The sequence below is a fragment of the Sorex araneus genome, chromosome 7 (assembly GCF_027595985.1).
Source record: "Sorex araneus isolate mSorAra2 chromosome 7, mSorAra2.pri, whole genome shotgun sequence".
NCBI lineage: Eukaryota > Metazoa > Chordata > Mammalia > Eulipotyphla > Soricidae > Sorex > Sorex araneus.
The window spans coordinates 18,997,160-19,022,438 of NC_073308.1; the positions used below are offsets into that span (position 1 = coordinate 18,997,160).

The window sequence follows — 25,279 nt, forward strand, 5'->3', positions numbered from 1 at the left end:
GGGCACATTCTCCACCACCAATGTCCCCATTATTACCCCCCTCTTCCAATCTTCAGCAGACAATTTCCCCCATACTCTCTCTCTACTTTTGGACATTATGATTTGCAATATAGATACTGAGAGGCTATCAAATTTGGTTCTTTATCTACTTTCAGCACACATCTCCTATTCCTGAAAGATTTCTCCAACCATCATTGACTTAGTGATTGCCTCTCTAGCCCAGCTGCCTTCTCCCCCAGCTCATGAGACAAGCTTTCAACTATGGAGCAGTATTCCTGGCCCATGTGTATATTGTCCATATTATGTTATTTTATATTCCACAAATGAGCGCAGTCATTCTATGTCTGTCCCTCTCTTTCTGACTCATTTTACTTAGCATGATACTCTCTGTGGTTCTTACATGAGGAATGAACCTCTTGCCAGGGCTACAGCCCTCAGTATCAAAGGATGCCGATGGTTAGGTCATGGTAGAGATAATCACTACAGAGATAACTGCCTTTGGTAGTTGAAAACAGGTGATAAAATGTAACTTACTGTTTGAAACACTCTAAGAGTATAGTTCAGCCATGTATAACAATTGTTAAGAAATTTTTCTCATCCTACGAAACAGAAAATCTATACCTACAAAGCATTATCTTGCTTTTCTCTTTTCTCTTCAACACCTTGTAATCACTATTCTGCTGTCTGTCTTTGTGAATTTACCTAGTATAGATACTAATCTAGATACAAAGGACAAATTCTCGTGTAACTCGATTTGTCCTTTGATCTGGTTTATCTCACTTAACGTCTTAGTTTCAAAATTCATCAGATTGTAGATGTCAGAATTTCACTACTTCTGAAGGGCTGGATAATATTCCATAGCATGCATATACCATATTCTGCTTTCCACACATCCTTCGATGAGCATCTGTCTCTGATTTTTGGTTACTCTGATTTTTGTTATGAACACTGAGGTTCAGGTAATTGGTGTGGGCATACCTTCTTTCATCTCCTTCGCCTAGTGACAGAATTTTCTGTGTCACAGGATTAAGTCTTTAACTTGCTAAGTGCAGACTGCAGTCACCCTGCCATGTAACATGTACGAGTTCCAGAGTTCCAATTTCCACCTCCACTTTCACATCCACATCCACATTGGCTTTTTGCTTCTTTTTTTTTTTCTTTTTGGGTTACACCCAGTGATGCACAGGGGTTACTCCCGACTCTGCACTCAGGAATTACCCCTGGCGGTGCTCAGGGGACCATATGGGATGCTTGGGAATCGAACCTGGGTCAGCGTGTGCAAGGCAAATGCCCTACCCACTGTGCTATTGCTCCAGCCCCTGCTTCTTTTTTATTCCTTTTAATAAAAGCCACCTCCAAAAGGAAAGATAGAGGGAGAGAGGGGGAGAGAGAGGAAGAGAGAAATAGAGAGAGAGAGAGAGACAGACAGACAGACACAGACAGAGGTGCCTGTCACAGAGGCAGGCAGTGGGAGGGTGGGTCAGGAGGAAAACTAGGACCATTGGTGATAGGAAATGTACACAGATGAAGGGGCAAGTGTTGTTGGAACATATATGACTGAAACCCAATCACGAACAACTTTGGAAATGTGTTTCAATGATTCCATTTAAAAATTAATAAATGGAAAATAACTAATAATAATAGGTCACCTAAGTAGGAGTAAAGTGTAAGCGCTTTAGCTAGCTCTGCGCCGATTCAGAAACTACAGAAGTTACGGGACCATCTCAGGCTGCGCTGGACAGGCTGCCGACGACCTGTCCACGGCCTAAGCAAGAGCCCCCGGGCTGTGCGTACCGGAAGGGGCTGGCTTTTCGGAGCGCAACCACCGCAGCAGGCCGACTAGTACCTCCCCGGTACGCCACCAGGGCGGTGGCCGGCGGAAGCCCCCCGTGAGCACACACGGGGAGCCCCGGGTGCACCAACCTTGCAGGAGGCCCAGCCGGGAGCACGCCGCGTGCCAGGAGGCCCGGGCCGGCGCACGCAGCACGCGCGAGCCCAGGCGCGCGCCCGCTGCGTGTGTGCGTGCGCGCGCCCGCGGGGCGGGGCCGGCGGCGGCGATGGCGGCTGCGTCGGGCTCCGCGCGCCTGCAGCGCTGCTGGGTCTCTCCGGCGGGCAGGCACAGCGCCTCGCTCATCTTCCTGCACGGCTCAGGTGCACGATGGGTCCCGCTCCTCGGGACACTCCTTCCTTGCCGGGTGGGCCCCAGTCGTGCCCCGGGAGGAGGCGCCTGCCCTCGTGGGCGCCGGCAGACGGGGACGCGGTGGCTCGGGCCGGGCGCGGGGCAAGGCCACCCGCGCCCTGCAGCCCGGCTCCCCCGGTCACCCTCTGGGCCCCCGAGCGCCCTTGTCACCGTCTGTGGGTCCTGAGCGCCCCGCTCGGCGAGATCGCCGTGCACGGTGCTCTCCATGCAGCCCTGCTCCCCTTGCCTGCCCCTCACCTGCACACTAAGTATTAGGCAGGTAAGTGGCCGGAGAGATGAGTTAGGACCACCCAGGGGCTCGGTAACTGGCTGCTGTGTTCAGCCACGTCGGGTGACTTGGCATTGCTTGAGCCCGCAGTGGAGTCAGTTTCAGTTAGAAATCTTCTTTATTCTGAGAGACACTCTTGCCTGTCCTGCGATGCCTTTCTCCTTCCTTGGCTGGTTCCTGTCCTTTTCCCTCTCTGTGTCTCTCGCTCTCTCTCTCTCTCTGTCTCTCTCTCTTTGTCTCTCTCTCTCTTTGTCTCTCTCTGTCTCTCTCGTCTTAGCTGCCCACCCTTAAACCACTAGTGGACTCGGTTTTTCGTTTTAATGAAATGAGATGCAGCCAGTGAGTGTCCTTAAGGGGCTACCTGCAAAACAAAACAGCTCAATTCGTTTGAGTCACTGGTGGACATCATAAGAAGGTGCATGGTTTAATGCCAAGTAAATTAGAAGGGAAAAAAATTGGGCCAAGAGATTTGATGGAGAAAATGGTTTCTCTGTGACCTTTGGGGTTTGCTGATAAGGCCCTGGAGGAGATTGGAACAGTGGAATGGAGATAAGAAATTGGGCAGTTGTGGGAAATCAGGCCAGGTTGGAAATGATTCCAGGCAGAGTCAAATCTAGGTAGTTTCTGACCTGAGATTGCTTGTCCTTTACGAGAAGTAGCAGTGGAATTTGGATGCAGTTCTAACTCCCCAAATCAATGTTTTTGTGAGCTAAGGTGAAAAAAACCTTGAACTGATATGTGTGCTTCAAATGAGAAAGCACCGGGCCAAACACGCTTGAAGGCAAGGACCTGACTAATGAAATGTTTGGCAAGTAACAAACAGTACCTTTCAAGGACATTCTTCAGGGGTCCAGTGGTGTTCATTTATAAGCACCCACCAATCCCCCTATATCACAGTTCTTTCAATAAGTATGCATCATTTTATAGGATCTTCAGAGAGTACACACGCCTGTATGTCTCTTTTTTCCCCCTTTAGGGCCAGATTCTCTAAACACACTTGACTCATCAGCTCCAAGTGACTGGCAGTTTTTATCACTTGTTTGTCTCTTAAAACATTATACGTGTATTTTCCCCTTTTAACTTTTAATAAAGAAATTATCCAAATAGTTCTGCCAACTATACAAGCAGAGTACATAATTCTTGTTAACTGTATTTTGAGCTTTTAGGCCACACCCCACTGTGCTCAGGGCTTATTCCTGGCTCTGTGCTCAGGGATCACTCCTTATAGACTTGGGATCATATGGGGGTGCTGAGTTCAAACCTGGGTCTGCCCATGTGCCTACGGTACTGTCTCTCCAGCCCCAATTCCTATTTATTTTAGAGCTCCATTTAGTTAATAAAACTATATGGGATATGGTTTTACAGAAGACTTCATTATATCTAGTTATATTACAATGTTTGCACTTTTGTTTAATCTAAATATAGACAAACCAGTTTTCACTATACTCACAGAATATGGTGCTGGCTTTTTAAAATGTGAACTTTATGAATGGGGCACTGGACGTGGGTAAGCGACATTACGTTTTGCTTTACAAGACTAAAAAGTCTAGATGAGATTAGTTCTCCCTATTCTTTTTTTTTTCCACTTTTTGGGTCACACCTGGCATTGCACAGGGGTTACTCCTGGCTCTGCACTCAGGAATTACCTCGGCAGTGCTCAGGGGACCATATGAGATGTTGGGAATTGAACCTGGGTCGGCCTCGTGCAAGGCAAATACCCCCCCCCCCCCACTGTGCTGTTGCACCAGCCCCTCTCCCTAATTCTGTACTCCCTTGGGGTGCTCTGGCTGTCCTTATGTGTTCAATAATTACCTACTTTAATTACCTACTTTAGTGTTTCTATTCCCCACTAAACTTTACATGAGAGTCAAACAGGCGTGTTTGTTCTCTGGTTTTCTGTCCCTGTACTCAGCGTCTGAGAACTGAGTAAGCCTGTGTTCCCGGTGACCTGTGTATTGCCAAATACAGTGGACTGCTTCCAATCTTCCTCTTATTTGAATTGGAACATTTAGCTTTCTTCTTAAACTATTCTACTTCTATTTATGCTTTCTGGGTTTTTTGTTTTGTTTTGAGCAGATTTATCCACCTACATCATTAACTGTGATTCTTCAGAGTTCATCAGAGATCCCTTCTTATTCTTCCTTTGCTTTTTGTTTTCTCTTCCACTGGATAAAATCCGCACTTAGAGATGCTAGTTATACCTAAGTTCAGAGAGGATAAAGTCTATGTCTCCAATCTCTTCCCCATTGAGCTCTGGACATATTTCTCCAGCTGCCTCCTAGCCATGAACTCCTTCTTGCGTCCCTGCCATTGTTCAGGACTCCAGGCCCATGTGTATGCAATAGCGAGTGACTCAGATGAGCGCGTTTGCTCTCCTGATGTTTACGGCCCAGTAGGGGGCATAGTGTCAACTCAAAGGCCACAACCCAGGAGAAGAAAGGACGGAGGAGCAGGAGATGGCCGCCAGCAACCCGACCCCATGTGAGCACTGAGTAGACAAATGACCGGACATGCAGCTGGTTCCCTGGCAAGTTCGAAACTGTGTGCACGGTGTGTCCTGCAGGAGAGGTAGTGAGGGACATTGGTGCCCAGGTAGGGCAGAGCAGGAATTTTCTCTAAAGGCTCGGATGGTAACAATAGTTTTATGGTTCATAGGCTGCCAGATCACGCCCATATTTTTCTGTTTCACACTGCTTCCTTTTCTAGGTTCTTTCTCCTTTATCTCTTTTCTAAAAATATATTTTTAAGAAAAAATAGATTTCTTGGACTTTTTCTTGCCCTGGAGGCAACGTGGTGACTTACATAAGTGTTGATGTTGATGTTCTTGGTGTAGGAAGTCACTGACCTAGCGAGTGTCCTGTTCTCTGTCTAAAGAGCTCTTTGGAACTGTGCAAACCACAGTGAGCTTCTCAACTCCTGGGACCTGGGATCCGTCCTGCGGCTGCATGGGGCCTGGAGTGTGTCAGGAGCAGGAGCCTCTGTGTGTGAGGACCTGGTGTCTCCTCCAGCTGCTTCCAGTGTCACTTCACTGTGCCTTCATCCCTGTCACCCTCTCCGCAGACCCCTGCAGAGGAGCCCGTCTCTGTCTCTGCCATATCAAGCCTCTATACACACAGCAGCAACCTGAGTCTCAGCATCTGTCCCCCTGTTCTCCTGCCCGATTTTCCCACCACTTCTAGCCTCTGTCCTGCTGTCTTCATGCACTTCTGAAGCCATCCATATAAGTGTTCCCCTTCTTCTTTCCAAAAAATCCCTCTGGGCCCAAGGGCTCACCAAGTTCCTTGATTTTCTCCATCTCCTCTTGCACTCACTGATTTTCTAACCTTCCTGGCCTGCGCCCTCTGTCCTGTGCCATCTGAGGTCCTCCTGTGCGTCCCTTTCCACCATCCTGGGGTTAGAGCCTTAGCTGCTTGTCTCCTTCCCTTGGGTCCTTGGCACTTGCTAGGCGAAGAACCATGGGAATAAACCCCACAGCTGCCCTTGCCCTGGGGAGCTTAGATGCTGGGGAAGTTCTCCTGCCCTCTCAGCGGGGGCAGCACTGAATTCTGTGAGCACATGGAGTTGTCCTCACAGTGTGAGCATGGATACCATGTCCGATTTTCCTAAGAAACTGCTCCGAGAGAGGGCTTCTCCCCAACCCACTCCTCCCAACACCTTCAGCACAGTGCCAGGCACTAGGAAGTATTCAGGAAATATATTTTGGATTTTCATCTTCATGAAAAGATTCTATAAAAGACTCAAGCATTACCATTAAAATGTCCAGTTTGGGTCTAAGAAGAACTTCTATTTCTTCCCAGATTTGGAGGTGCATACAAATGAACAGATAGTAATACTTGAATCAGTTTTCGTTATTTTCTTACCTGGAGGTGTATTTTCATTATTTTAGGTCATGTTAGTCACCATGTTATAAAAATTTAATTTTCTTCAAGTTCAAAATGAAAAGAAGATGGAATGCCCTTTTGGGAAAATTGGAGTTGTTTTAACCAAGAAAGGGTGCCCTATGGTTGCTTCAACTACATTGTTTAAAAATTCTTGAGAAAATTTTTGTTTGAGACAATAAGAGTAAAAAAGAACACCCAGATATAGTGATTTTTAAATTGTTTTTATCCTTGGCTTATTGATTGGTTCCTGAGTTTAAAACTCACACTTAAACAAGTTCTCCAAAGATGTCACTATCAAAAATATTCCTTCCTTTTTTACCATCTCATTCACATCAGCCTTTTTTTTTTAAAGTCTGGAGGTTTTTAAAATTCCTGTCCAGCTTTTATGTGACATAAGAGTTAATGGATTTCTTTTAAATACTCGGTGATATCAAAATGCTTGGTCTTAATCTAGATTTTGTGATTCATCAGGTGATTCTGGACAAGGAGTAAGACGGTGGATCAAGCAGGTTTTAAATCAAGATTTAACATTCCAGCACATCAAAATTATTTATCCAACAGCGCCTCCCAGGTATGCAGTAATTTATCTCCTGTGCTCAGTATAATTCTTGTGGCATGAAATACATATAAATACATGGACCAGCTGGATGTACTATAAGCTTAGCTGAATTTAAAGTATTTTAAACTGGAGTACTTTCTTCTACAATCTTTGTTTTTCTTTGTGCAGTTATGTTAGACCAGAACAATAGGCCGCTAATGGGTGCAGGCCTCTAGCAGCTAAATTTCTGTTCTGTTAAGGACTGTCCACTCCCCCTAAAGTACCCAGTCCAGCATCTCCATGGGACATGGGTTTACAGAGCCTGTTTGAAGTTGCTCCTCCATTGGACACGTTCTCAGTGATTAGTGTCTCTGTTCTTGGCGGGGGGGGGGGGGGAGCTGAGGGGCTGCAGTGTGGTCAGCTGTGTATATTTTAGAAAAACAAATAATCCAAGGCAGTGAAAGTGTGAATAGCATCATTGTGTTGGAATCAACACAAGAAGAAATTGAGATGGCACCTGAAAACATAAAGACCTCTTCGTCTTTGTAGTACTGTTTCCTTTATTTTTAGACTTAATCTAGGTTAGAAACATTAAAAAACAATCCCACTTTCATCAAAAGGCTTTTAAGTCTCAATTTTATCCTGTAAGAATGGCATTCTGAAACTTTGCCTCCTTATTTTAACTGTTTCTGAGATTACTAAAATGAAGAAATAAAGATCTCAGAAAGACTGTATATTTATACACATGTATTTCACACACATTTACTAAATAAGACATTTACTAAATATTGTAAAACACTCTAGTTCAAATCTCTATCCTTGTCACCAAGGAGTAAATAAAAATTAAGGATAATAATGCCAGTTATGGTGCACTACTAATATGCAGATCGAGTAAGTTTTTTAAGTACTCTTTTCAACAGTAAATATCAGAATCATCTGTGGACCCAGCAAAATCATTTTGGATTCGATACATTGCACATTTTTGTAGGTCTGCTTTATTTCTCACTGTTTTCCATATTAGAAATAAAATTACATTGATCACTGACTCTTAATGGTCGTGAAACTTTTGATTTAGGTTTTTCTAAGTGTCAGAAGGGATTTTGTGAGCATAATGACAAGGAAAACTGATTTAATATTTGGTCATATTTGAAAGGGTATTTTAACATTGCTATAAAGTCATTACTTTAGTTTTATGAGTAGTATATACATCATCAAGTTTTATTTCCAAATGTTTCACTCTCAGAGCAATTAGAAAGTTTACTTCGATGTGCAATTTGATATAAAAAGCTAAAATACTCTAATTTTCAGATGGGCTGGGATTCTGCAGGTTGGTTCATCTTAGGGTTCGGGATTCACTCCCAGGGATGCCTGGGGACCTTGGTGGTGGTGGGGACCAAGCCCAGGGTGCTCACATACCAAGCATGCACCTCAGCCCTCTGCACAATATCTCAACATAGAGCTAATGATTTCCCTTCAGAAATTTTTATTTCTTATTATGTTCCATTTTGTTCGGTTATGTTTGCTAGTTACCAGATTCTTTTAGCTCCCCAAAATTGTTCCTTCAGTTCAACCCAGAGTTCCCCAGGCTTTAGGACTTTCAATGGCAATTTAGTATAACTAGAATAAATAAAATTTTGTGCTGGTACAATGTTTTAGAAAACTTTTCTAGATAAAACCAAAACTTGAGTAAACTATAAGTATTGTAAAAAACTGATGAATACTGTTAAGAATTTATTATAATCCCTAATATGTTTGATACCTTACTTAGTTTTATAAATAAAAGTTCAAAATAAACAAGTAATTATAAATTCTGCTTTTTTCTCATTCAAATATATAATATTTTACTATAAAATTTTATCATGTAATGGTTTTATAAAACTGTTTAGTAGTTATAGGACATTTAAAAAAATTTTCCCTCTTTTACACTGTCTCACTATCTTGGTTTTTATATTCCTTTTGTCTCTATAAATATCTTTTTACCTTATTTTTAATTGTCCTTTTGGAAAAATCCCTAGAGCATATTTGTTCAGGGGTCCTGAATCTTATTTTTTTTTGTTGTTCAATGAACTAACTTATCCAAATTTTTTTCAAAAAATACTTTGCATTATTGCCAATAGTGTATTATATTACTCATTTCACTCAACACTTATTAGCAGTAATTTATCTTAAAAATTAGTTCTGCTTTTGTTACTGAGACTCTCAAAAGGTTATCAGTTATTAAATAATAAGTGCTTTCAATATTATTAAATCATGTAGTCTATTATTAACCTAATACTTTAAGATAAAAAGACCAGCATTTTTTCCGTGTTTGCTCAAGAGTTATCAAATTTTTCATGTTCACATAATTAACTGATTAGAAACATGATTTTGAAGAAAATATGTAAAGCGTGAAAACAGGCACAAACCACTAATTTGTTAATAATTTGCATACTTAGTTAATGGATATTAGCTTTGTAAATATGTAGTCACAGATATTTACACATTTGCACATTTAGTTATACGTTGTAGTGCATCCAATGCATTGTGTATTAATAAGAAATAATATGGAATATATATCCAAAATGAGCAATATAGTAATAAATAATTAATTTGCTATTCCTTCCACTTATTTCAAACCGACTTTCTGGTCTAGACTGTACAATATGAAATCTTAGAGAAGTGAGTTGCTAAGGAAGAGAAGTGCAGACTTGTAGAAACGTGTCATCTTCATCGGAGTTTCTCAGCCAGGGGTCACCTGGTCTCCTGTGCAGCACCAGAATATTCTGGGCTACAGGTAAAATTGCATAAATGGTGGGCTGTGCACAAGGCTAGAGAGCTACAGGGCATGGACGAATGGCAAGGACTCAAGGCCGGAAGTAGGCCACTGTTGGAAAAAAGCTGAATAGTAAGAAATCGGTCATTTCTGGATCTTAATTTTCAAATAAACATGAGCAGATTGAACTTGGTCTCTGAATTCTTTTGCAGCCAGTAACCGTATAGAGTTTCATTTGGAGCACTTCATAATGTTTCTGACATGGACCAAGGAAATCCAGCATTGTCAGACATCTTTTTTCTTTTCCTTTCTGTTATTCTTCTTCCTTATTTTGAATATATATACAGATATTATATTTTTGAGATCTCTAGTTTTGAGATCAAAAGTTCAGAGGAATTCCCAAGATATAATGTTGGCCAGCAGGGCATTGAGAAGCCGTGGGATTACTGTGAGAGTAGCAGTAAAGAATTAATTTGGGGGTTAGATCTGTTTGTGAATCCTGATAGGCCAAATTACACATGGGAAGTCTTGAATCAGGTTTGTCCCCTCTTCCCTGAGTGACCAGTTTTCTGAAATGTAAAATGGGGATCATCATTGTATCAACCTCAAAGAGGAGTGAGAGTTGAACATGTACATAAATCCTTCAGCATGCCATCTAACATAAAGTTATTCAGAGTTTACCTGAATACCTGAATACCTGTTAGTTTAAACAGTCGTCTCTCTATGATATCTGTGGCAGAATGCAGCAATATTATCCAAGAATTAATGACTGATAACCTTGAAGGGAATATTCCAGAACTGTACTTCTTGGTTATAGTTTCAACCATAAATTGGGGTGGCACTACTATTTTCATAAAGATGCAGAGATGCTTTGATTTTCCAGCTGATATAAAGCAGAATAGTATAATAGGTACATTGAATAACAAAATAGAAATCTTAAATGTTCTGATAGTCGAAAGTAAGGGCTATCAAACTAGCCTGAGGCCTGCTTCATAATAAACCCTGGCCTGTTTTGTTAAGAAAAGTTTTCTGACATGGTCACATCCATTTATTTACACACTGTCTCTAGATGCTCTGCGGCAGCATCTCAGAATCCAGTCGTTAACCCCAGAGCCTCAATCTTACTGTCTGACCTTTTGCCAAAAAAATTTTCTGTACCCTAGTCTGGAGCCTAACTTCTTCAGCTGGCAGTCGTGACCCTTGTGGGATAGTTAACCTGAATGGGGAGTGGGGGTCATTTTAAAATAGATTTCTTTGTAATTTATGTATCAGTAAATGTTTGAGTTGTAGACCTGTTTGATGAACCTGTATTCTCAGAATTGCCTCAAAGTTTCTTGCGCAAAGGGGAACTTAAGTTGGACACTTGAAGAAGCCTGCCTAGGACAGGGGCTGGAATCTTATTCTTTCCCTCTCCTAGAGCCCACTTGACTACTTATAACATCATTCAAGGGCCGCATAAGAGCAGATGCTTGCAGACAGCAGAGACACATCCATGTCTGTCCAGCCTTGTCCCTGGGCCAGGCCCCATGCCCTAGAGCCGTGGGCTTACTCCTCCATCCTGGTCTAGAACAATAGCTTTCCAACTTGTTATAGTCCCAGTGGCAATGGGAAATGCATCCCACTCACTTATCTTGTGCACACATTGTAGTGATTAAAACATGAGAGATGCGTGGGTATATTTTGGCCGTATTTGTTGAGCACTGAAAACGTAAACAAAAACAAATCAGAAATGTTCTTGCAGCTAACAGCCAAAACTGAGATTCACTGGTCCAGCAAGCAGGAGTCTGGTTTCTGTTCAGCAGTGGGGGAGCTGCAATTAAAACAGTTGCAGCAAGGGAGATTTACACACAGGAGCTAGGAGACACTGCAAATTAGGGCAGTGAGAAGTTAAAGTGCAGGATCTCAGGGAAGACCAAACTTGCCATGTTTTATTCATTTTGTGCGTGTGTATGTGGGAGGAAAGGTTATATATAGCATGCTGGTCATGTTTTTATGAAGTAGCACCCAATTAGGATTTAGAAAAAAACTGTACAGTTAATTTGAGACACAGACTTTAAACTGAGGGTAATCCATACTCCCAAACTGTGTAAATGAATTCCAATAAGAATCACCTGAGAAATCTATCAAAAATACAAAATGTTTAGACTGTACCTTCCTAGATTCTGACTGGACGGGATGAAGCCCGCGATACGCATTTTAAGGAATCCCTCTTCTTAGGCAGCTGTACCCCCTGTCCAGCCACCAGTCATATTTCAACACACTAGCATATTGGTAAGGAAATTCTCCCACATACCAGGATTCTGCCGCCAGCAGAAGCAGGAGGGAGTGTGTGGCTCAGTCCACCTTATTCTCTGGCGTCTTGGAGCCCCAGGAGACTTGTGGCGCATAGTCCCCAGGCCTCCCTGGACCGCATGCTCATGAGTGTCTCACTGCGCATTCCCTTCAGTGAAAAGGGCAGCAGGGTTGCATGCATTGATCGTTTGCCACCTTCTCCGGTGGCATCCCCCTTTCTAGTATTTCGCATCTCTTCTGCTTTTGCTCTCATCAGCTGGGAGCCCTAAAGTCTCTGTCAATTAGGAATAACTAATAAATAGACTGGGTGATTCCTCACAGGATGGACTGACAATATCATCTGCCTTTCTGAGTCTTTTTGTGAAAGGCGTCTCACTGGAAAGCCAGGATTTAGTGGCGTGACCATTGCCCTAGCTTGCTGTCAACTCTCCCCCCATCAAAATGATGCTGACTGTAATGAAACATTACCTCAGTGAGGCATTTGTGGACGGGAATGAGAAAGAAATGTTTTAAAGCAGGTCTCGCTTCATTGGTTTGGTGGCAGTGGCATAAGTCTTTGCAGAGGCGGCAGCTCAGAGTCCACAGTTCTGCCAGCAGTGTCCAGCCATTTGTTCAGGAACAATCTCCATTGTTACTCTTCTTTCCTACTCACTCTAGTTGATCTTCAGTGTTATCACTTTATGCTTATAATATGCGTTTCTCTAATATGAGTGGTGTTGAGTCCTTGTTTGTATGTTTATTGGATATTTAAATCACCTGAAAATGCCCATTTCCCATTGAAACCCTTTCACCATGTCTTTATTCAGTTGTCCATGACCAATTAATTAGGGCTCTGTAATTTTGATAGCTTGGAGGCAACGGTAGATACATAAATCCAACGATCTCACCCATCTCTCTGGTTTGCACTTTCACTGACTTAATGAAAACCCATGAATAACAGTCCTGAAATGTCTCTTGAAAGGCAAAATTCACAATGAAATACAAACAATCTTAAGTGTATAGCACAGGATATTTGGGTGAATTAAGACAGAGATGTCCCCAAAGCTCAGAAAGTTTTCTTATGCCTCTTTCCATTCAGTTCCCACCTACGTGTAGGCTCCCGTTGTCTGATTTTCATCACTGTGACATAGTTTTTCCTGTTCTTGAATTTCAGTTAAATGGAATGATTTAATCTTCTGTGTCTGGCTTCTTTCCATCAGCCTAGAATTTTTAAGATCCATCTGTGTGTGTTATTAATAGCTCATTTTTAAAATCCTGAGTAGGTTTTATGTGTGAACTATACACGATTTCTCCATTTTATTGTCACTGGACATTCGGATTATTTTCAGATTTTAAATATGAAGAGATATACTTCCATAAATATTCTTGTTACAAGTCTTTTTTATGAACATTTTGATTCTTATCTAAACTCTATTCCCTTGGACTGTTTGTCTAATCTTATGCCAATACAAAACTTTTGATTACTCTAGGTTTAAAAGAAATGTTGAAGTCAAATGCTTAAGTTCTGTTGGAAAAGTTTACCTTTGGTTCTTTGCACTTGATTTTTTGGGGGGGTTTCTTTACATGTAAATTTTAGAATATACTTATCAATTTTATAAAAATGTCTATGTGGATTTTTTTAGTGAAATTGCATGCCATTGCATGCAATTCAGTTTATGTAAAAACATGTTTTCTGCTTCACACTCCTGGTATATATGACCATTTATTTTCATCTTTATTTTTAAATTTTATTTCTAATTGTTTCTGGTTTATAAAAAACATTTTATTTTTGTTTGTTGTTTGTGAATCCTGTTGTCTTCCTAAATTATTTCTGTTACTTGGTGGGTTCCTTATAATTTTTTGTAGTTATAGCATCTTGAATAAAAGTTTTTCCTTACCCATCTTCATTCCTTTCATTTCACTGCCTTGGCATTACTGCTTGTTGTATTTCCAGCACCGTGTTCAGTAGGATTAAGGGCCTTCCTGGGTACTGTCCTACAGGAGAGACATTCAGCATTTCATCACTTGCTGTAATGTTGGCTACAGATATTTTTGTGGACCTTTTATTATATCAAGGAAATATCTTTGCTTAGATTGAATTTTCTCTTTTTAATTGGTTAGATACTTTTCATGTAAGCTTTGAATATCATGGTTTTTACCTTTCATTTGTTGGCATGGATAAGTACATGAGGGATTTTGAAATATTAACCCACTCTTTCCTAGAATAAATCCCACTTGATTATAATTATGTTTGATGCCTTGTATGTGGCTTAAATTGATTTTCTGGTATTCTCTCTTCATGAGAGATAGTAAAAGGTAGTTTTCCTGTCAGGATTATACTGCTGTCTTGAAATAGGCTAGACCATATTCTCTGTGTTATTTTCTGAATTTGTGCCATTTCTTCTTTCAGTTTTTAATTAAATTCATTTGTGGAATCATCTAGACTTGAAGTTTTCTTATGTGGCAGTTTTGTCAATGAATTCATTATCATTTCTTTATATAATGAAATAGCAATCCCTTCCAGATTAAAATTTTAAACTGCTCACTTATTGCAACTTTATCTAATTCCCAGTAACTTTCTCTTGTAATTTTAGTATCATTTAGTTAATTAGTATTATTTATATCATCTTCCTCCACGCCAGACTGTCTTCACTGGGGCCCCCTCAGAGAAGGGCGGCTTGAGTTTTCCTCCCTGCCCCAAACAGAGCCCCGGCAGCTGAAAACCTCCAGAACCCAGCCATAGCCATGCTCAAGGCCACTCTCCACATGCTCGGACGAGCTTCACCCCATGAAGGAACCAGGTATTCGGGACCTGTGGCGGAGATCTCCAGCGCTGCTCAGTTCAGGACTGGGCCTCTTCCACCCAGATTTCCCATTTTCCAGTAGCTTGACAGCCACACCCACACACTGCCCCTGGGGCCATGTAACCATGTAACCTCATCAACTGCCAAGATTCAGAGACTATAAAACAAAGCTCCCGGAAGAAAGCAATGCAGAATCTCACACAGCAGAGCCTAGCAAGCTACCCGTGGCATATTCGATATGCCAGAAACAGTGAACATAATGGGCCTCATTCCCCCTGACCTGAACATCACAGGGACGAATGGAAACATCACGGGCACTTGCTTGAGCAAATCTATGAGCAACGGGACAACAGTGCTACAGTGATTTATATCAACTTATTTTTCTAATGTCTTTTATGTTCTCATTATCACAACTCTGTACAAAACCAGCAAAGGTCACATTTATATTAAGTTAGTAAACCTGAGACATAGAAATTCTGAAAAGGGACAGGGGTGGTGAGAAAACGCTCTTCTCTGGTAGCAGAATGCTTCTGTAGAAATCTGAGCGCCTGAAGGCCCAAGAGCCCCTCAGATCCTACATGCCACCAGCTTCCAGACACTCACTGGGGCCGCCTCGTCTCCCTCTATGCCTTCTCCTTCAGCTCATGTTTTAGACTGGACACCCACGGCCAATTCCCAAAGAAAACCAGAAAGAAACAGTGGTGCTGTTGTAGACCACATCTTGGAAAAGAGTCAGTGCCCTTTCCTGTACTGCGAGAAGGACCCTCAGACCCCAAGGAAGAGGTTGATGACTCCATTAAAGCCGGCATCTTAGTCTCATGCCCTGAGAAGAGCCTGTGGGGTGAGACACCCTTTTGCAAACGTGGAGCATGTACTTCTGGAGCTTCCCGAGCCTGTCTGTGGCTTTTTTAGAAATGTGTTGTTTTGATGGGGCTGCAGAGATAGTACAGTGAGTTGGGCTCTTGCCCTGCATGTGCCAGCCAGGGTTTGATCTTCAGCATCCCATTTGGTCCCCTGAAGGCAACCAGGAGTGATCCCTGAGCACAGAGACAGGGGTATGCCCGGAGCAGCAGAGGGCACGGCCCAGAACCGAAACAAAAAGACATGTTGTTTGTTGTTAAGTATTTGGGCAAATTCTAGATATTATTGTTGATGTCTCATTCCAGATCAACATAGATACTCCAATGCAAATAAATGGTCTAAAGAAATCACTTTTGCCTTTGATGTAGCTATCTGTTGATATGTCTGTATTTACATCTTGTGTTCCTTTCTGTCCCTTTTCCTTTTTGGATTGTTTTCATTATTTAAAACCATCCATGGTCATTAATCTCTTCTTTATTTTCATGATTGCATTAGGTTGAAAGATACCTTTATTTTTTTTTTTTTTTTTTTTTTTTTTTTTTGCTTTTTGGGTCACACCTGGCGATGCACAGGGGTTACTCCTGGCTCTGCACTCAGGAATTACCCCTGGCCGTGCTCAGGGGACCATATGGGATGCTGGGATTTGAACCTGGGTCGGCCGCGTGCAAGGCAAACGCCCTACCCGCTGTGCTATCTCTCCAGCCCCGAGATACCTTTATTTTTACCACTTCATACAGTGTAGGCTTTCCCCTGCCTTAGGCTTCTTTATGCTTGTCGTCCATTTACAAACACTGAAAACAACGCCAGTTAGGGATGTGAATTTTGCTTTGAGGAGTTCTCTGTGTATCTGTTAGAGAACTTAGGAGAAGAACAATAGTCTGTTGTAGTTATCCTAATTGTAGTCTGTCACAGCGCAAGAGCATGACTTGATTAAGCTGTGAATTGGCATTTTGGCACTAAAGTAGTCATTTCCCTCAACTCTATGTAATAGATGTTTTTAATCAGCCAAGTTCAGGGCATATTAGGTAGAAGTTGAAATATACTTTATGTTGATTTAAGTGGGAAAAATGGCTTCATTTTTTTTCAAGATGTTAATTTGCAGTCTATTTAATTGAAGTGTTCAAGAAAGATTTTTTATTTTTGTGGCATACCTCAGCTGGATTTGTAATTAGAAGTTTGCTTGGTTGGGGTTTACTATTAGAATTTCCATCTTAAAACTAATAACAATTTTTTTTTACTAAGCCCTTAATAATTTATATGATGATATAGCTTGTATTGAAGAACAGTAGCTTTTCAGAGTGCCTTTATTTTTTTGATTTGGGATTTTTCCACATGGGTTGCATGTTTATGCTTTTCTATTAAACCTGGATTCCAAAGCAGGGTTTGGCACTTCTCCCTAGTGCAGCGGACAGTGGGTCTGTCTGTCCTCCGGGCCTGAGGATTTCTCTGGGCAGGGCGCTGGCCTCCCCGGGGTCAAATACAGATTAGCAAATCTGCAGAGAACACAGCTTTTTGAAGAAATCATTTAATTCTATGATTAAGTATTTCAGATAATATCTTTAAATACCTACAAGTATGTGAGAGGTAAAAGGACCCGATTTCAGGTGACACAGCAACACTGGTGTAGAGGCCTGAGTATTTTGGTGATTTGGGCATTGACTCTATACCCATCTTAAGCTTTATTATTTCTTTTTTAAGGAACTCTTATTAAAATATAAAAAAGCTAAACCAAAGTGTCCTATAAGATCAATAAAGGAAAGTTAACTTTTTCTAGAAATTACAGTGTATTTTTTTTCTTTTTTGGGTCATACCTGGTAATGCACAGGGGTTACTCCTGATTCTGCACTCAGGAATTACCCCAGCGGTGCTCAGGGGACCATATGGGATGCTGGGAATCGAACCCAGGTCAGCCGCGTGCAAGGCAGACACCCTCCCACAGTGTAAACTTTCCAAAAATTGAAGCCACAGAATTTCCAGAGCTAAGTGAGGCTGCTTAGATATTTTGTTATTTCTAGCTGACAGAAATGCTCACTGACATCCATCATTCGGCAAATACTCACTCGGTGCCCTGGAGTTGGGAAAGGCAGATTGCACTCTGTATGAATGAAGGGGAAATTAATGTGTGAGTTTCAAATATGGATTCTGTTAAAACCATAGCCAGGGAAACGGGATAGACAGGCGTTTGTGCTGGTAGGGCAGAGGGGAGATCTGCTTTCAGTGGTAGGGTCTGAAAAGAGCGCTCCACTCCTGCACCTGGTAGGGAGCTGCCTGGGACATTTGAACTGCATCTAAATCCTGTTCAGTGGGAACAACATGCAGAAATGTGGCAGTGAGCCCTCAGGGGAGAGGCTAAGTCTGGAGAGTAGTGAAGACCTGCTGGTGAAGCTGAGCGCTCTGCCGTGAGCTGGGCTCTCATCCAGAGGATAAGGGCGACTGTGCCATTTCAGGACTGGGAATTCGGGTCAAAACTGAGCTGGTATGGAGCTGAATGTCAACTTCTTATATTTTAAAACCATGGGCTATTTTGTTCCAGCTTAATATTTTAGTGACGTATCGTGGTCTGACTGATTGATTGAGAAGCCACACTTGTCCTCTGCCAAGCATGTATTTATTGTGGTACATGGCTTAGCCATTTTATCCCAGATAATTACGTGATTTATTTGAGAGAAAATGGTGAATGAGTGTGACATACATGCCATTTTGTTTTGCTGTTTTCACAAACAAATCCTTTCGTGCTTCATTTAAAAGTAATTCTAGCACCTTGGGAGAATTATGTCAGCTTGATTAACTTTTGTTTACAGAAAGTTCAAGATTTTTTCTTTGTCTCATTGTTTTCAGTTATCAGCTTTGAGCAGAGTCTTAATGTTTATAGAGAATTGAGATAAGGGAAAGCAATTGTGTGGTGTTACAGTCAAGTTTAATTGGGATTCACCTTCCTGGACAATCTATCACTGATTGTTAGGTAGCATCATAGACATGCAGGGAAGTGAATGCCATTGTCATGGCTAAGCTCCCAGCATGATTCATAATTTGATCTATGATATCACCTTTATTTAAGTGCTTAGACAGACAAACAGAGAAATAGCAGAAAGAAACCGAAGGCGAAGGTAGAAATAAAGACTAACTTAGTTCAGGCTCTGAAGTCAGTGTGATATGCTCAGTTTTCATTCATGAGTGCCTGTGATTCCAGTGACTGCGTTCAGTTTGGGGTTTTAATGCGTCTGACAGTGACATTAATGCCACGTGGGAAACACCCGCTTTGAAAGGACTTTGACAGCGTTCATCCTGAGCAGGGCTTCCGGGGCTGGGCACCTGGATGCTTCCTCTTCTGATTCCAGTTTATGTTCCTCTCGTGAGCCAGGCCCTTTCTGAGATCAGAAGCCTCCAGGACCAAGGGGGTAGGGGGCAGGGGTGGGGGCTCTGTAAGGATCATGGTAGAGAGCTGATGTAGGGTTTTAGGTTTTGGTACCTACAGAGAACATGGGCAAATTGGGGAAGTGTTCAGCCTGCAACACTTTGCTCTCAAATTCATGCCACAAAATGTGGATTCCCTGACAATTATGCAATGGTAGTTAGAAAAAAAAAATCACATGGACTGTCGGAATTATTTGACCATTCACAATAAAGTTTGCTAACTAGGGGTTGGCTTATATTCCCTTTTTCTTTTCTTTAGTAACTTGGGCACTCTGATTTGCATTGTTGACAATAGAGTTTTGGCCGTACATTGCAACTTCAATCCCACACCTGCATCATCGTCCCTTCACTAATGACCCCAGGTTCCCGCCCACCCACAAACTGTCCCTTTCTCAGGCATACTTTTTTAAAGTTGAATTATGTAATTTGGGTCCCATGCTTACAGTAATGTTGACTGTCATGGTTAGACATAGGGAGATACCTTTGCATCCTGCATGAGTCCACAGCCAAACCCTCCCTTGTCCCTGTTACCTCTCTTCTACCTCTTCTTGCTTCAACTTTTCATTCATTTCTCTCTCTCTCTCTCTCTCTCTCTCTCTCTCTCTCTCTCTCTTGTATTTTCATTTCTGTCTAGGGCTAAGGGTTTTAACCACCTTTAATAGCTTTCAGTTCCTTGTTCTTGGTCCTGTATACCACAGACTACTGAGACCATCTGGTATTTTTCTGTGCCCATCTTACTAACTTTGTTCACATGAGGTCCACTCATCCGTGTTGGACACCAGAGAGAGAAGAATAAATGCAGAGACTAGGAATCAGAGATGTGGAAAGTTCACTGTGTCTGGCTGGGGGTGAGGTGAGGGCATGCTCAGCCAGCTTCAGAGAATCCATGAGAGCACTGTGACAGGACAAGGGGGATCCCAGTGTCCGGTTGATGAGTGGGATAGAATCAAATCTCTTAGCCAGAGTTCCTCTGGATTAGAGAGTCAAAGAAATGACTTGAGTCATGGTTTTCTTCTTTTTTTCCCAGCATAGAGCCAAACTGGGGCCACTCTGCATACATCCAGGGTAATCCATCCATGCTACACAATTTAGACCGTTGGCCTTGGGCCACTATCCATCATCTTATAGAACCAGGGTTGAGAGAGACTAGAAAATTTCGAGTTATAAAATTAAAGGCTTGATGAGGATAAAGTTTTGTATTCATGAAAGGGGAAGCTTCGGAGTTTAATTTGTATTTTGAGTAGGGGTCACGCAGCCAGTGTTCGGATCCAGCTCCCTTCTCCATCTTGTCCAGTCCAGTAGAACGGGCCTGATGGTTCAGTTTCTTCCCAGCTGTGCAATTTGAGGTTTGTAGGGGCCATTAGGTACCACCTGAAGAGCAAACGATGCTCTTAAAGTCCTGCTGCAACTGCAGGTTTTAACTGTTAACATGAATGGCCCACCCACATGAGAGGATGTGTCCAGATTCATAAGCACCGTTTCTGAACCAGGAAGGAGGATATGCGGGGAGTGAGCGAGCAGAGGAATGGTACAAAATATAAACGAGATTTATGTGAGAAACATCAAAACAACACAGCACAACACACACACACACACACACACACACACGAAAATGCATGCTTTAGGAAGACAGGAGAAAATGTTAAGATTTTATGGACCGACTTATAGTGATAATTGGACTGGAGTGATAGCACAGCAGTTAGGGCGTTTTCCTTGCATGAAGCCGACCCGAGTTTGATTCCTCCACCCCTCTCAGAGAGCCTGGCAAGCTACTGAGAGTATCCTGCCCACATGGCAGAGCCTGGCAAGCTACCCTTGGCGTATTCAATATGCCAAAAACAGTAACAACAAGTCTCATAATGGAGATGTTACTAGTGCCCGCTCGAGCAAATCGATGAACAATGAGGTGACAGTGCTATGACAGTGTTACCGTGCTACTTAGTGGTATTTATGATATACCTTCATATTTCAGAAGGCATTTAACAAAGTAGTTTGTGCGATGGATGGGTCTGGTTTCTAGTAAATGAAAGATTTTCTGTGGATGAGTTCTTGTTAAATTTGAGTCAGAGCACCTTTCTTGTTTCCAGGTTTCTCTGAGAAACTCTCCCACATGTAGCCTTCTGGCTTCCTGGTTTATTGTGAAGTGGCTGAGAAATGCAGAACAAGATGAGCATGGTTATATCCCCATCAGCACAGCCAGGGTCCTCAGGACTGGGTACTTCCCGGAAGCAGATTCCACACTGAGGGGGCAGGGGTTCTCAGGATGCAGCGGGTGAGAGAATTGGAGTCAGGAGTTCCCACGATCATTTGGCTTCTCTGGCTTTGAAGGCTGCTTATGTGTGCTGAGTGTAATGTGGGGCAAGGGAGGCGGCAGAGGGTGTGCTCTGCCTCTGTGGTCTTCATTGCTGTAACTTCTGATGCATCACAGAAAATACAGTTGAACCCTTGTTATGTTTTCTGGGAATCTGCAGACATCCCAGGGATCCTACTTTTCAGTTACATACAGGAAGCAGCTTATCAAGGGAAGAGCATTATTTTCAGTTGGACTCTTGTATTTCTCCTCTGGAGGAAATCGCCATTCATACAGAAGACATGTTTGTCTTCTGTATTCCAGTGTTTGCCTGTAGACATCTCCTGAGATGGGTTTATTTCCTCTTCATTTGCTTTTACTAGGATCAGACTGAACGCAAGGCCCCTCCCAAGCCCATAGTAATTGGTAAAACAGAAAGTCTTGGCTAGTATGAGATAGAAGGACATCTCAACAGACAGCCTCAATACGAATATGCAACTGTATAGTGTCTAGAGTAAGAGTCACCCGCCAGTCTCATACCTCAACAATAAGCATCCTGTAAAATCTCCCTTGTTCAGCAGAACACCCAGCTCAGAACATCGTACAATATACTGCCTTTTGCCAGTCTGAAAATGCATTCCATTTGAGACCAGGAAGGCTCTAACAGTACGGGATATTTACCTGAGGATTACCTCCAAAGGCTATTTGTGTCCCATTAAACTTTTATTTTCTTGAAAAGATAATTTTTTTAAACCTATAGTTCCAAATCTCAATGTTTTAATTTAAATCTTGGATTCTGATTCCTATTGTAGCACCCCTTTCTAAGGGTAATGGGCCTGGATGGTAACAAAATATCCCTTGCTCTATTAACACACATTTTATGTTTAAGAGCTGAAAATTAGGTTTGGAGAGGTAGTACAGTGGGTAAGGTGCTTACCTTGCATATGGCTGATCTAAATTTTATTCCTAGCACCACATACGGTCTCCTAAGTATCACTAGAGTGATTCCCTGAGAGCAAAGCTGGAAGTAAGCCTTGAGCACAGCTGAATGTGTCCCCAAATCAAAAAGGTAAAAGAGTTACAAATTAGTCATCCTGTTGCTCATCATTTTGCTCGAGTGGGCACCAGTAATATCTCCGTTGTGAGACTTGTTACTGTTTTGGGCATATTGAATATACCACAGGGAGTTTGCCAGGCTCTGCCGTGTGGGGCGAGATACTCACTGTAGCTTGCCGGGCTTTCTGAGAGGGATGGAGGAATTGCACACTGGTCGGCCGTACGCAAGGCAAACACCCTACCACTGTGCTATTCTCCAGTCCACAAATTAGTAATATTTTTAAATACTTGAACACTTGGGGAGCAGGGATCATATTTTCCCTCACATGGTAATGAAGATTTTTTTGTGCAGACATTGTTATCTTTGAATACTTACTATTAAGTATTGATACTTTCAGAAATTTGAAAAATATAGTAGGCCTGATTAGTCATATATTTAAATTAATCAGACAAAATAGACACCATGTATACATATTTACACAAATATGTATATAATTCCCATATGTCATATATATAATTTTATAAGTATGTATAAAATTTCCATTTTAATTGGTATTTTCTGAAGAACATATGAATCTAAAAGGTACATTAAACGAGATGATTAAGCATCAGAAAATACTAGTGGAATCATTAGAAGTATAGGAGAGTGAATGCATTATGCAGAAGGAAGTTTTTAAACTTAAATTATTAAAAAAGGAAGTTTGTCGAGGCCGGAGAAATGCTCTGGACTCAAAACCGGGCCAACAACACCGGGGATCCGGACGGAGGAGGTGCAGCCACAACACCTTCTCCAGATGGAGCCCTGGGGACACTGAGCAGCAACTAACATGGCTCCGGCTTGTGGGACTGGGACACGTCCGAGCCGCGCGATCTTTTCTAAGAACTGAAAACATGCAATCTTTTAATGGAAAACCAATTATCAAATGCTTCCTTAGTAGGCCTGTCTTTCTTTGGGGAAACTCCAACAACAATAGTGAGTTTTGTGTTGCAATATGGAACGTAATCAAGGTAAAGAGAAAATGAAGTGAAATTCTTCAGTTATACAGTTTGGGGTGAGGGGGCAGGGGCGGTGGGTATACTGGGGATTTTGGTGGTGGAATATGGGCACTGGTGAAGGGATGGTGTTTGAATATTGTATAACTGAAACATAAACCTGAAAACTTTGTAACTTTCCACATGGTGATTAAATAATTTTTTTTTTAAAAAAAGGAAGTTTGTAAGTCTGTAATTTTTTTTTTCCCCACAGGCCTTACACCCCTATGAAAGGAGGGATCTCCAATGTCTGGTTTGACAGGTTTAAGATATCTATCGATTGCCCCGAGCACCTGGAATCCATTGATGGAATGTGCCAGGTGCTTACAGGCTTGATTGATGAGGAAGTAAAAAGTGGCATCAAGAAGAGCAGGATTTTAGTAGGTAAGAACATTAAAAATTGGTAATTATATTTGTCTAATTCTGTACATTGAATTTAGACTTACTTAGAAGTACTTGTATATCATTTGATCTATTCATACTTTAGATAAACTATACATTAAAAGGAATCAAAGGCATTAGAATTATAAACCACGGCTTGTAACAATGAATTGACTTTTTTTAATAATGTTATTTGAGAATCCCACATTGTATTTATAATTGAGACTTCATTTTCATATGAAAAATATTTTAATAAGCTTATGTTATGACAGTCTTTCTATTACCATTGCCAAGGCTTAAGCTAAATTACAGTTGAAAATGTAACATCAAGTTCATAAAAAGTTTCTTCAGGGTTAATATCACATTAAAAGTTACTTAAAAAGTTTTTGTTAAATGTGTCCTTAGTGATCTGTTTCCAAGGCTATAAAAAAAGCTTCATGTAATTTCTCTAGTCTACTTGGTGCCCTCTGCTCTGTAATTACGAACACATAAGAACTATTTAAATCTATTTCTAGAGTCCATATGAAGATGAGAGAGATTATGTCGAATACGGATGGCACAGAACACACAAAGTATTTCTGTCCTGTTCTAAATAGCATTCAAGTGCACACTGAGACCCCATGTAGACAGGATTGGGGTAAATTAATAAACTTGCCTGATGTTTGTTAAGGATCTGAACTATTAGTAAGCCAAAGGAAAAATGAGAAAATGGAAAGAATATTATTTTCCGTCTTGGCTTCAACAGCCACGCTCGTTAGCTAGAAGCATTGTGGTCTCCAGCGTAGCAGCGCCTCCTTTCTGGGCGTCTGTCTCTTTATCCATGTTGGATTCTGCACTTCTGAGCTTCTCATATGCCTATGTCCAGATCATGGTGTAACTGAATGGAAACAGGCATTGAACTTATGGGAGTTCTGAGAAGAGCTTGGGGAGGGGTCCCAGCCTCAGTGCAGGGGATAGAGAGTGACAACATAGAATTCACAATGCGTGTATGCACCTGACAGCCATCACTCAGGAATTTAGCAAATCTTTTTACGCTTCTGCTGCATGCTTACTGGGCACTGTGTTTTGTGTTCACTGGGGCACACATAAAGAGTCAGGGTTCGTCTGACAATTGCTGAAGTGAGCATGGGCAGAGTTGAAGCCCTTCCCAGCAGGTCTAACAGAGCAGAGGTTAAGGTCCAGGCATGGATAGTAGTATGGTAATGCACATGAGGCAGTGGTGCTGGGTGTTCTCTGGAAACAGTTCATCGCTTTAGCTGAAACTTGTTTGACTGGAACATGCCTTCTTAACTCCAATAGCCAGACCAAGAGACTGAAGAAAGTGTGGGCTCAGAAGTCACATCTATACTGCCTTCAATTTGAAGCTCCTTCCTGCCTCAAAAATTGAAGTGAGGGGCTGGAGCAATAGCACAGTGGGTAGGGCGTTTGCCTTGCACGCGGCCGACCCGGGTTCGATCCCCAGCATCCCATATGGTCCCCTGAGCACCGCCAGGAGTAATTCCTGAGTGCAGAGCCAGAAGTAACCCCTGTG

At 42.0% G+C, this 25,279-nt stretch overlaps 1 protein-coding gene across 1 annotated transcript in view; it reads left to right on the top strand.

Moving 5' to 3' along the window:
• Nucleotides 1-2,031: 2,031 nt before the first annotated feature.
• Nucleotides 2,032-25,279, top strand: part of LYPLAL1 (lysophospholipase like 1) — a 33,262-nt gene continuing 10,014 nt past the window's right edge. The window contains exons 1-3 of the mRNA XM_004613055.3: nt 2,032-2,151; nt 6,821-6,920; nt 23,582-23,751. Coding sequence (XP_004613112.1) covers nt 2,058-2,151; nt 6,821-6,920; nt 23,582-23,751 — 364 coding nt within the window. The 5' untranslated portion in view covers nt 2,032-2,057. The remainder of the gene's footprint in view (nt 2,152-6,820; nt 6,921-23,581; nt 23,752-25,279) is intronic.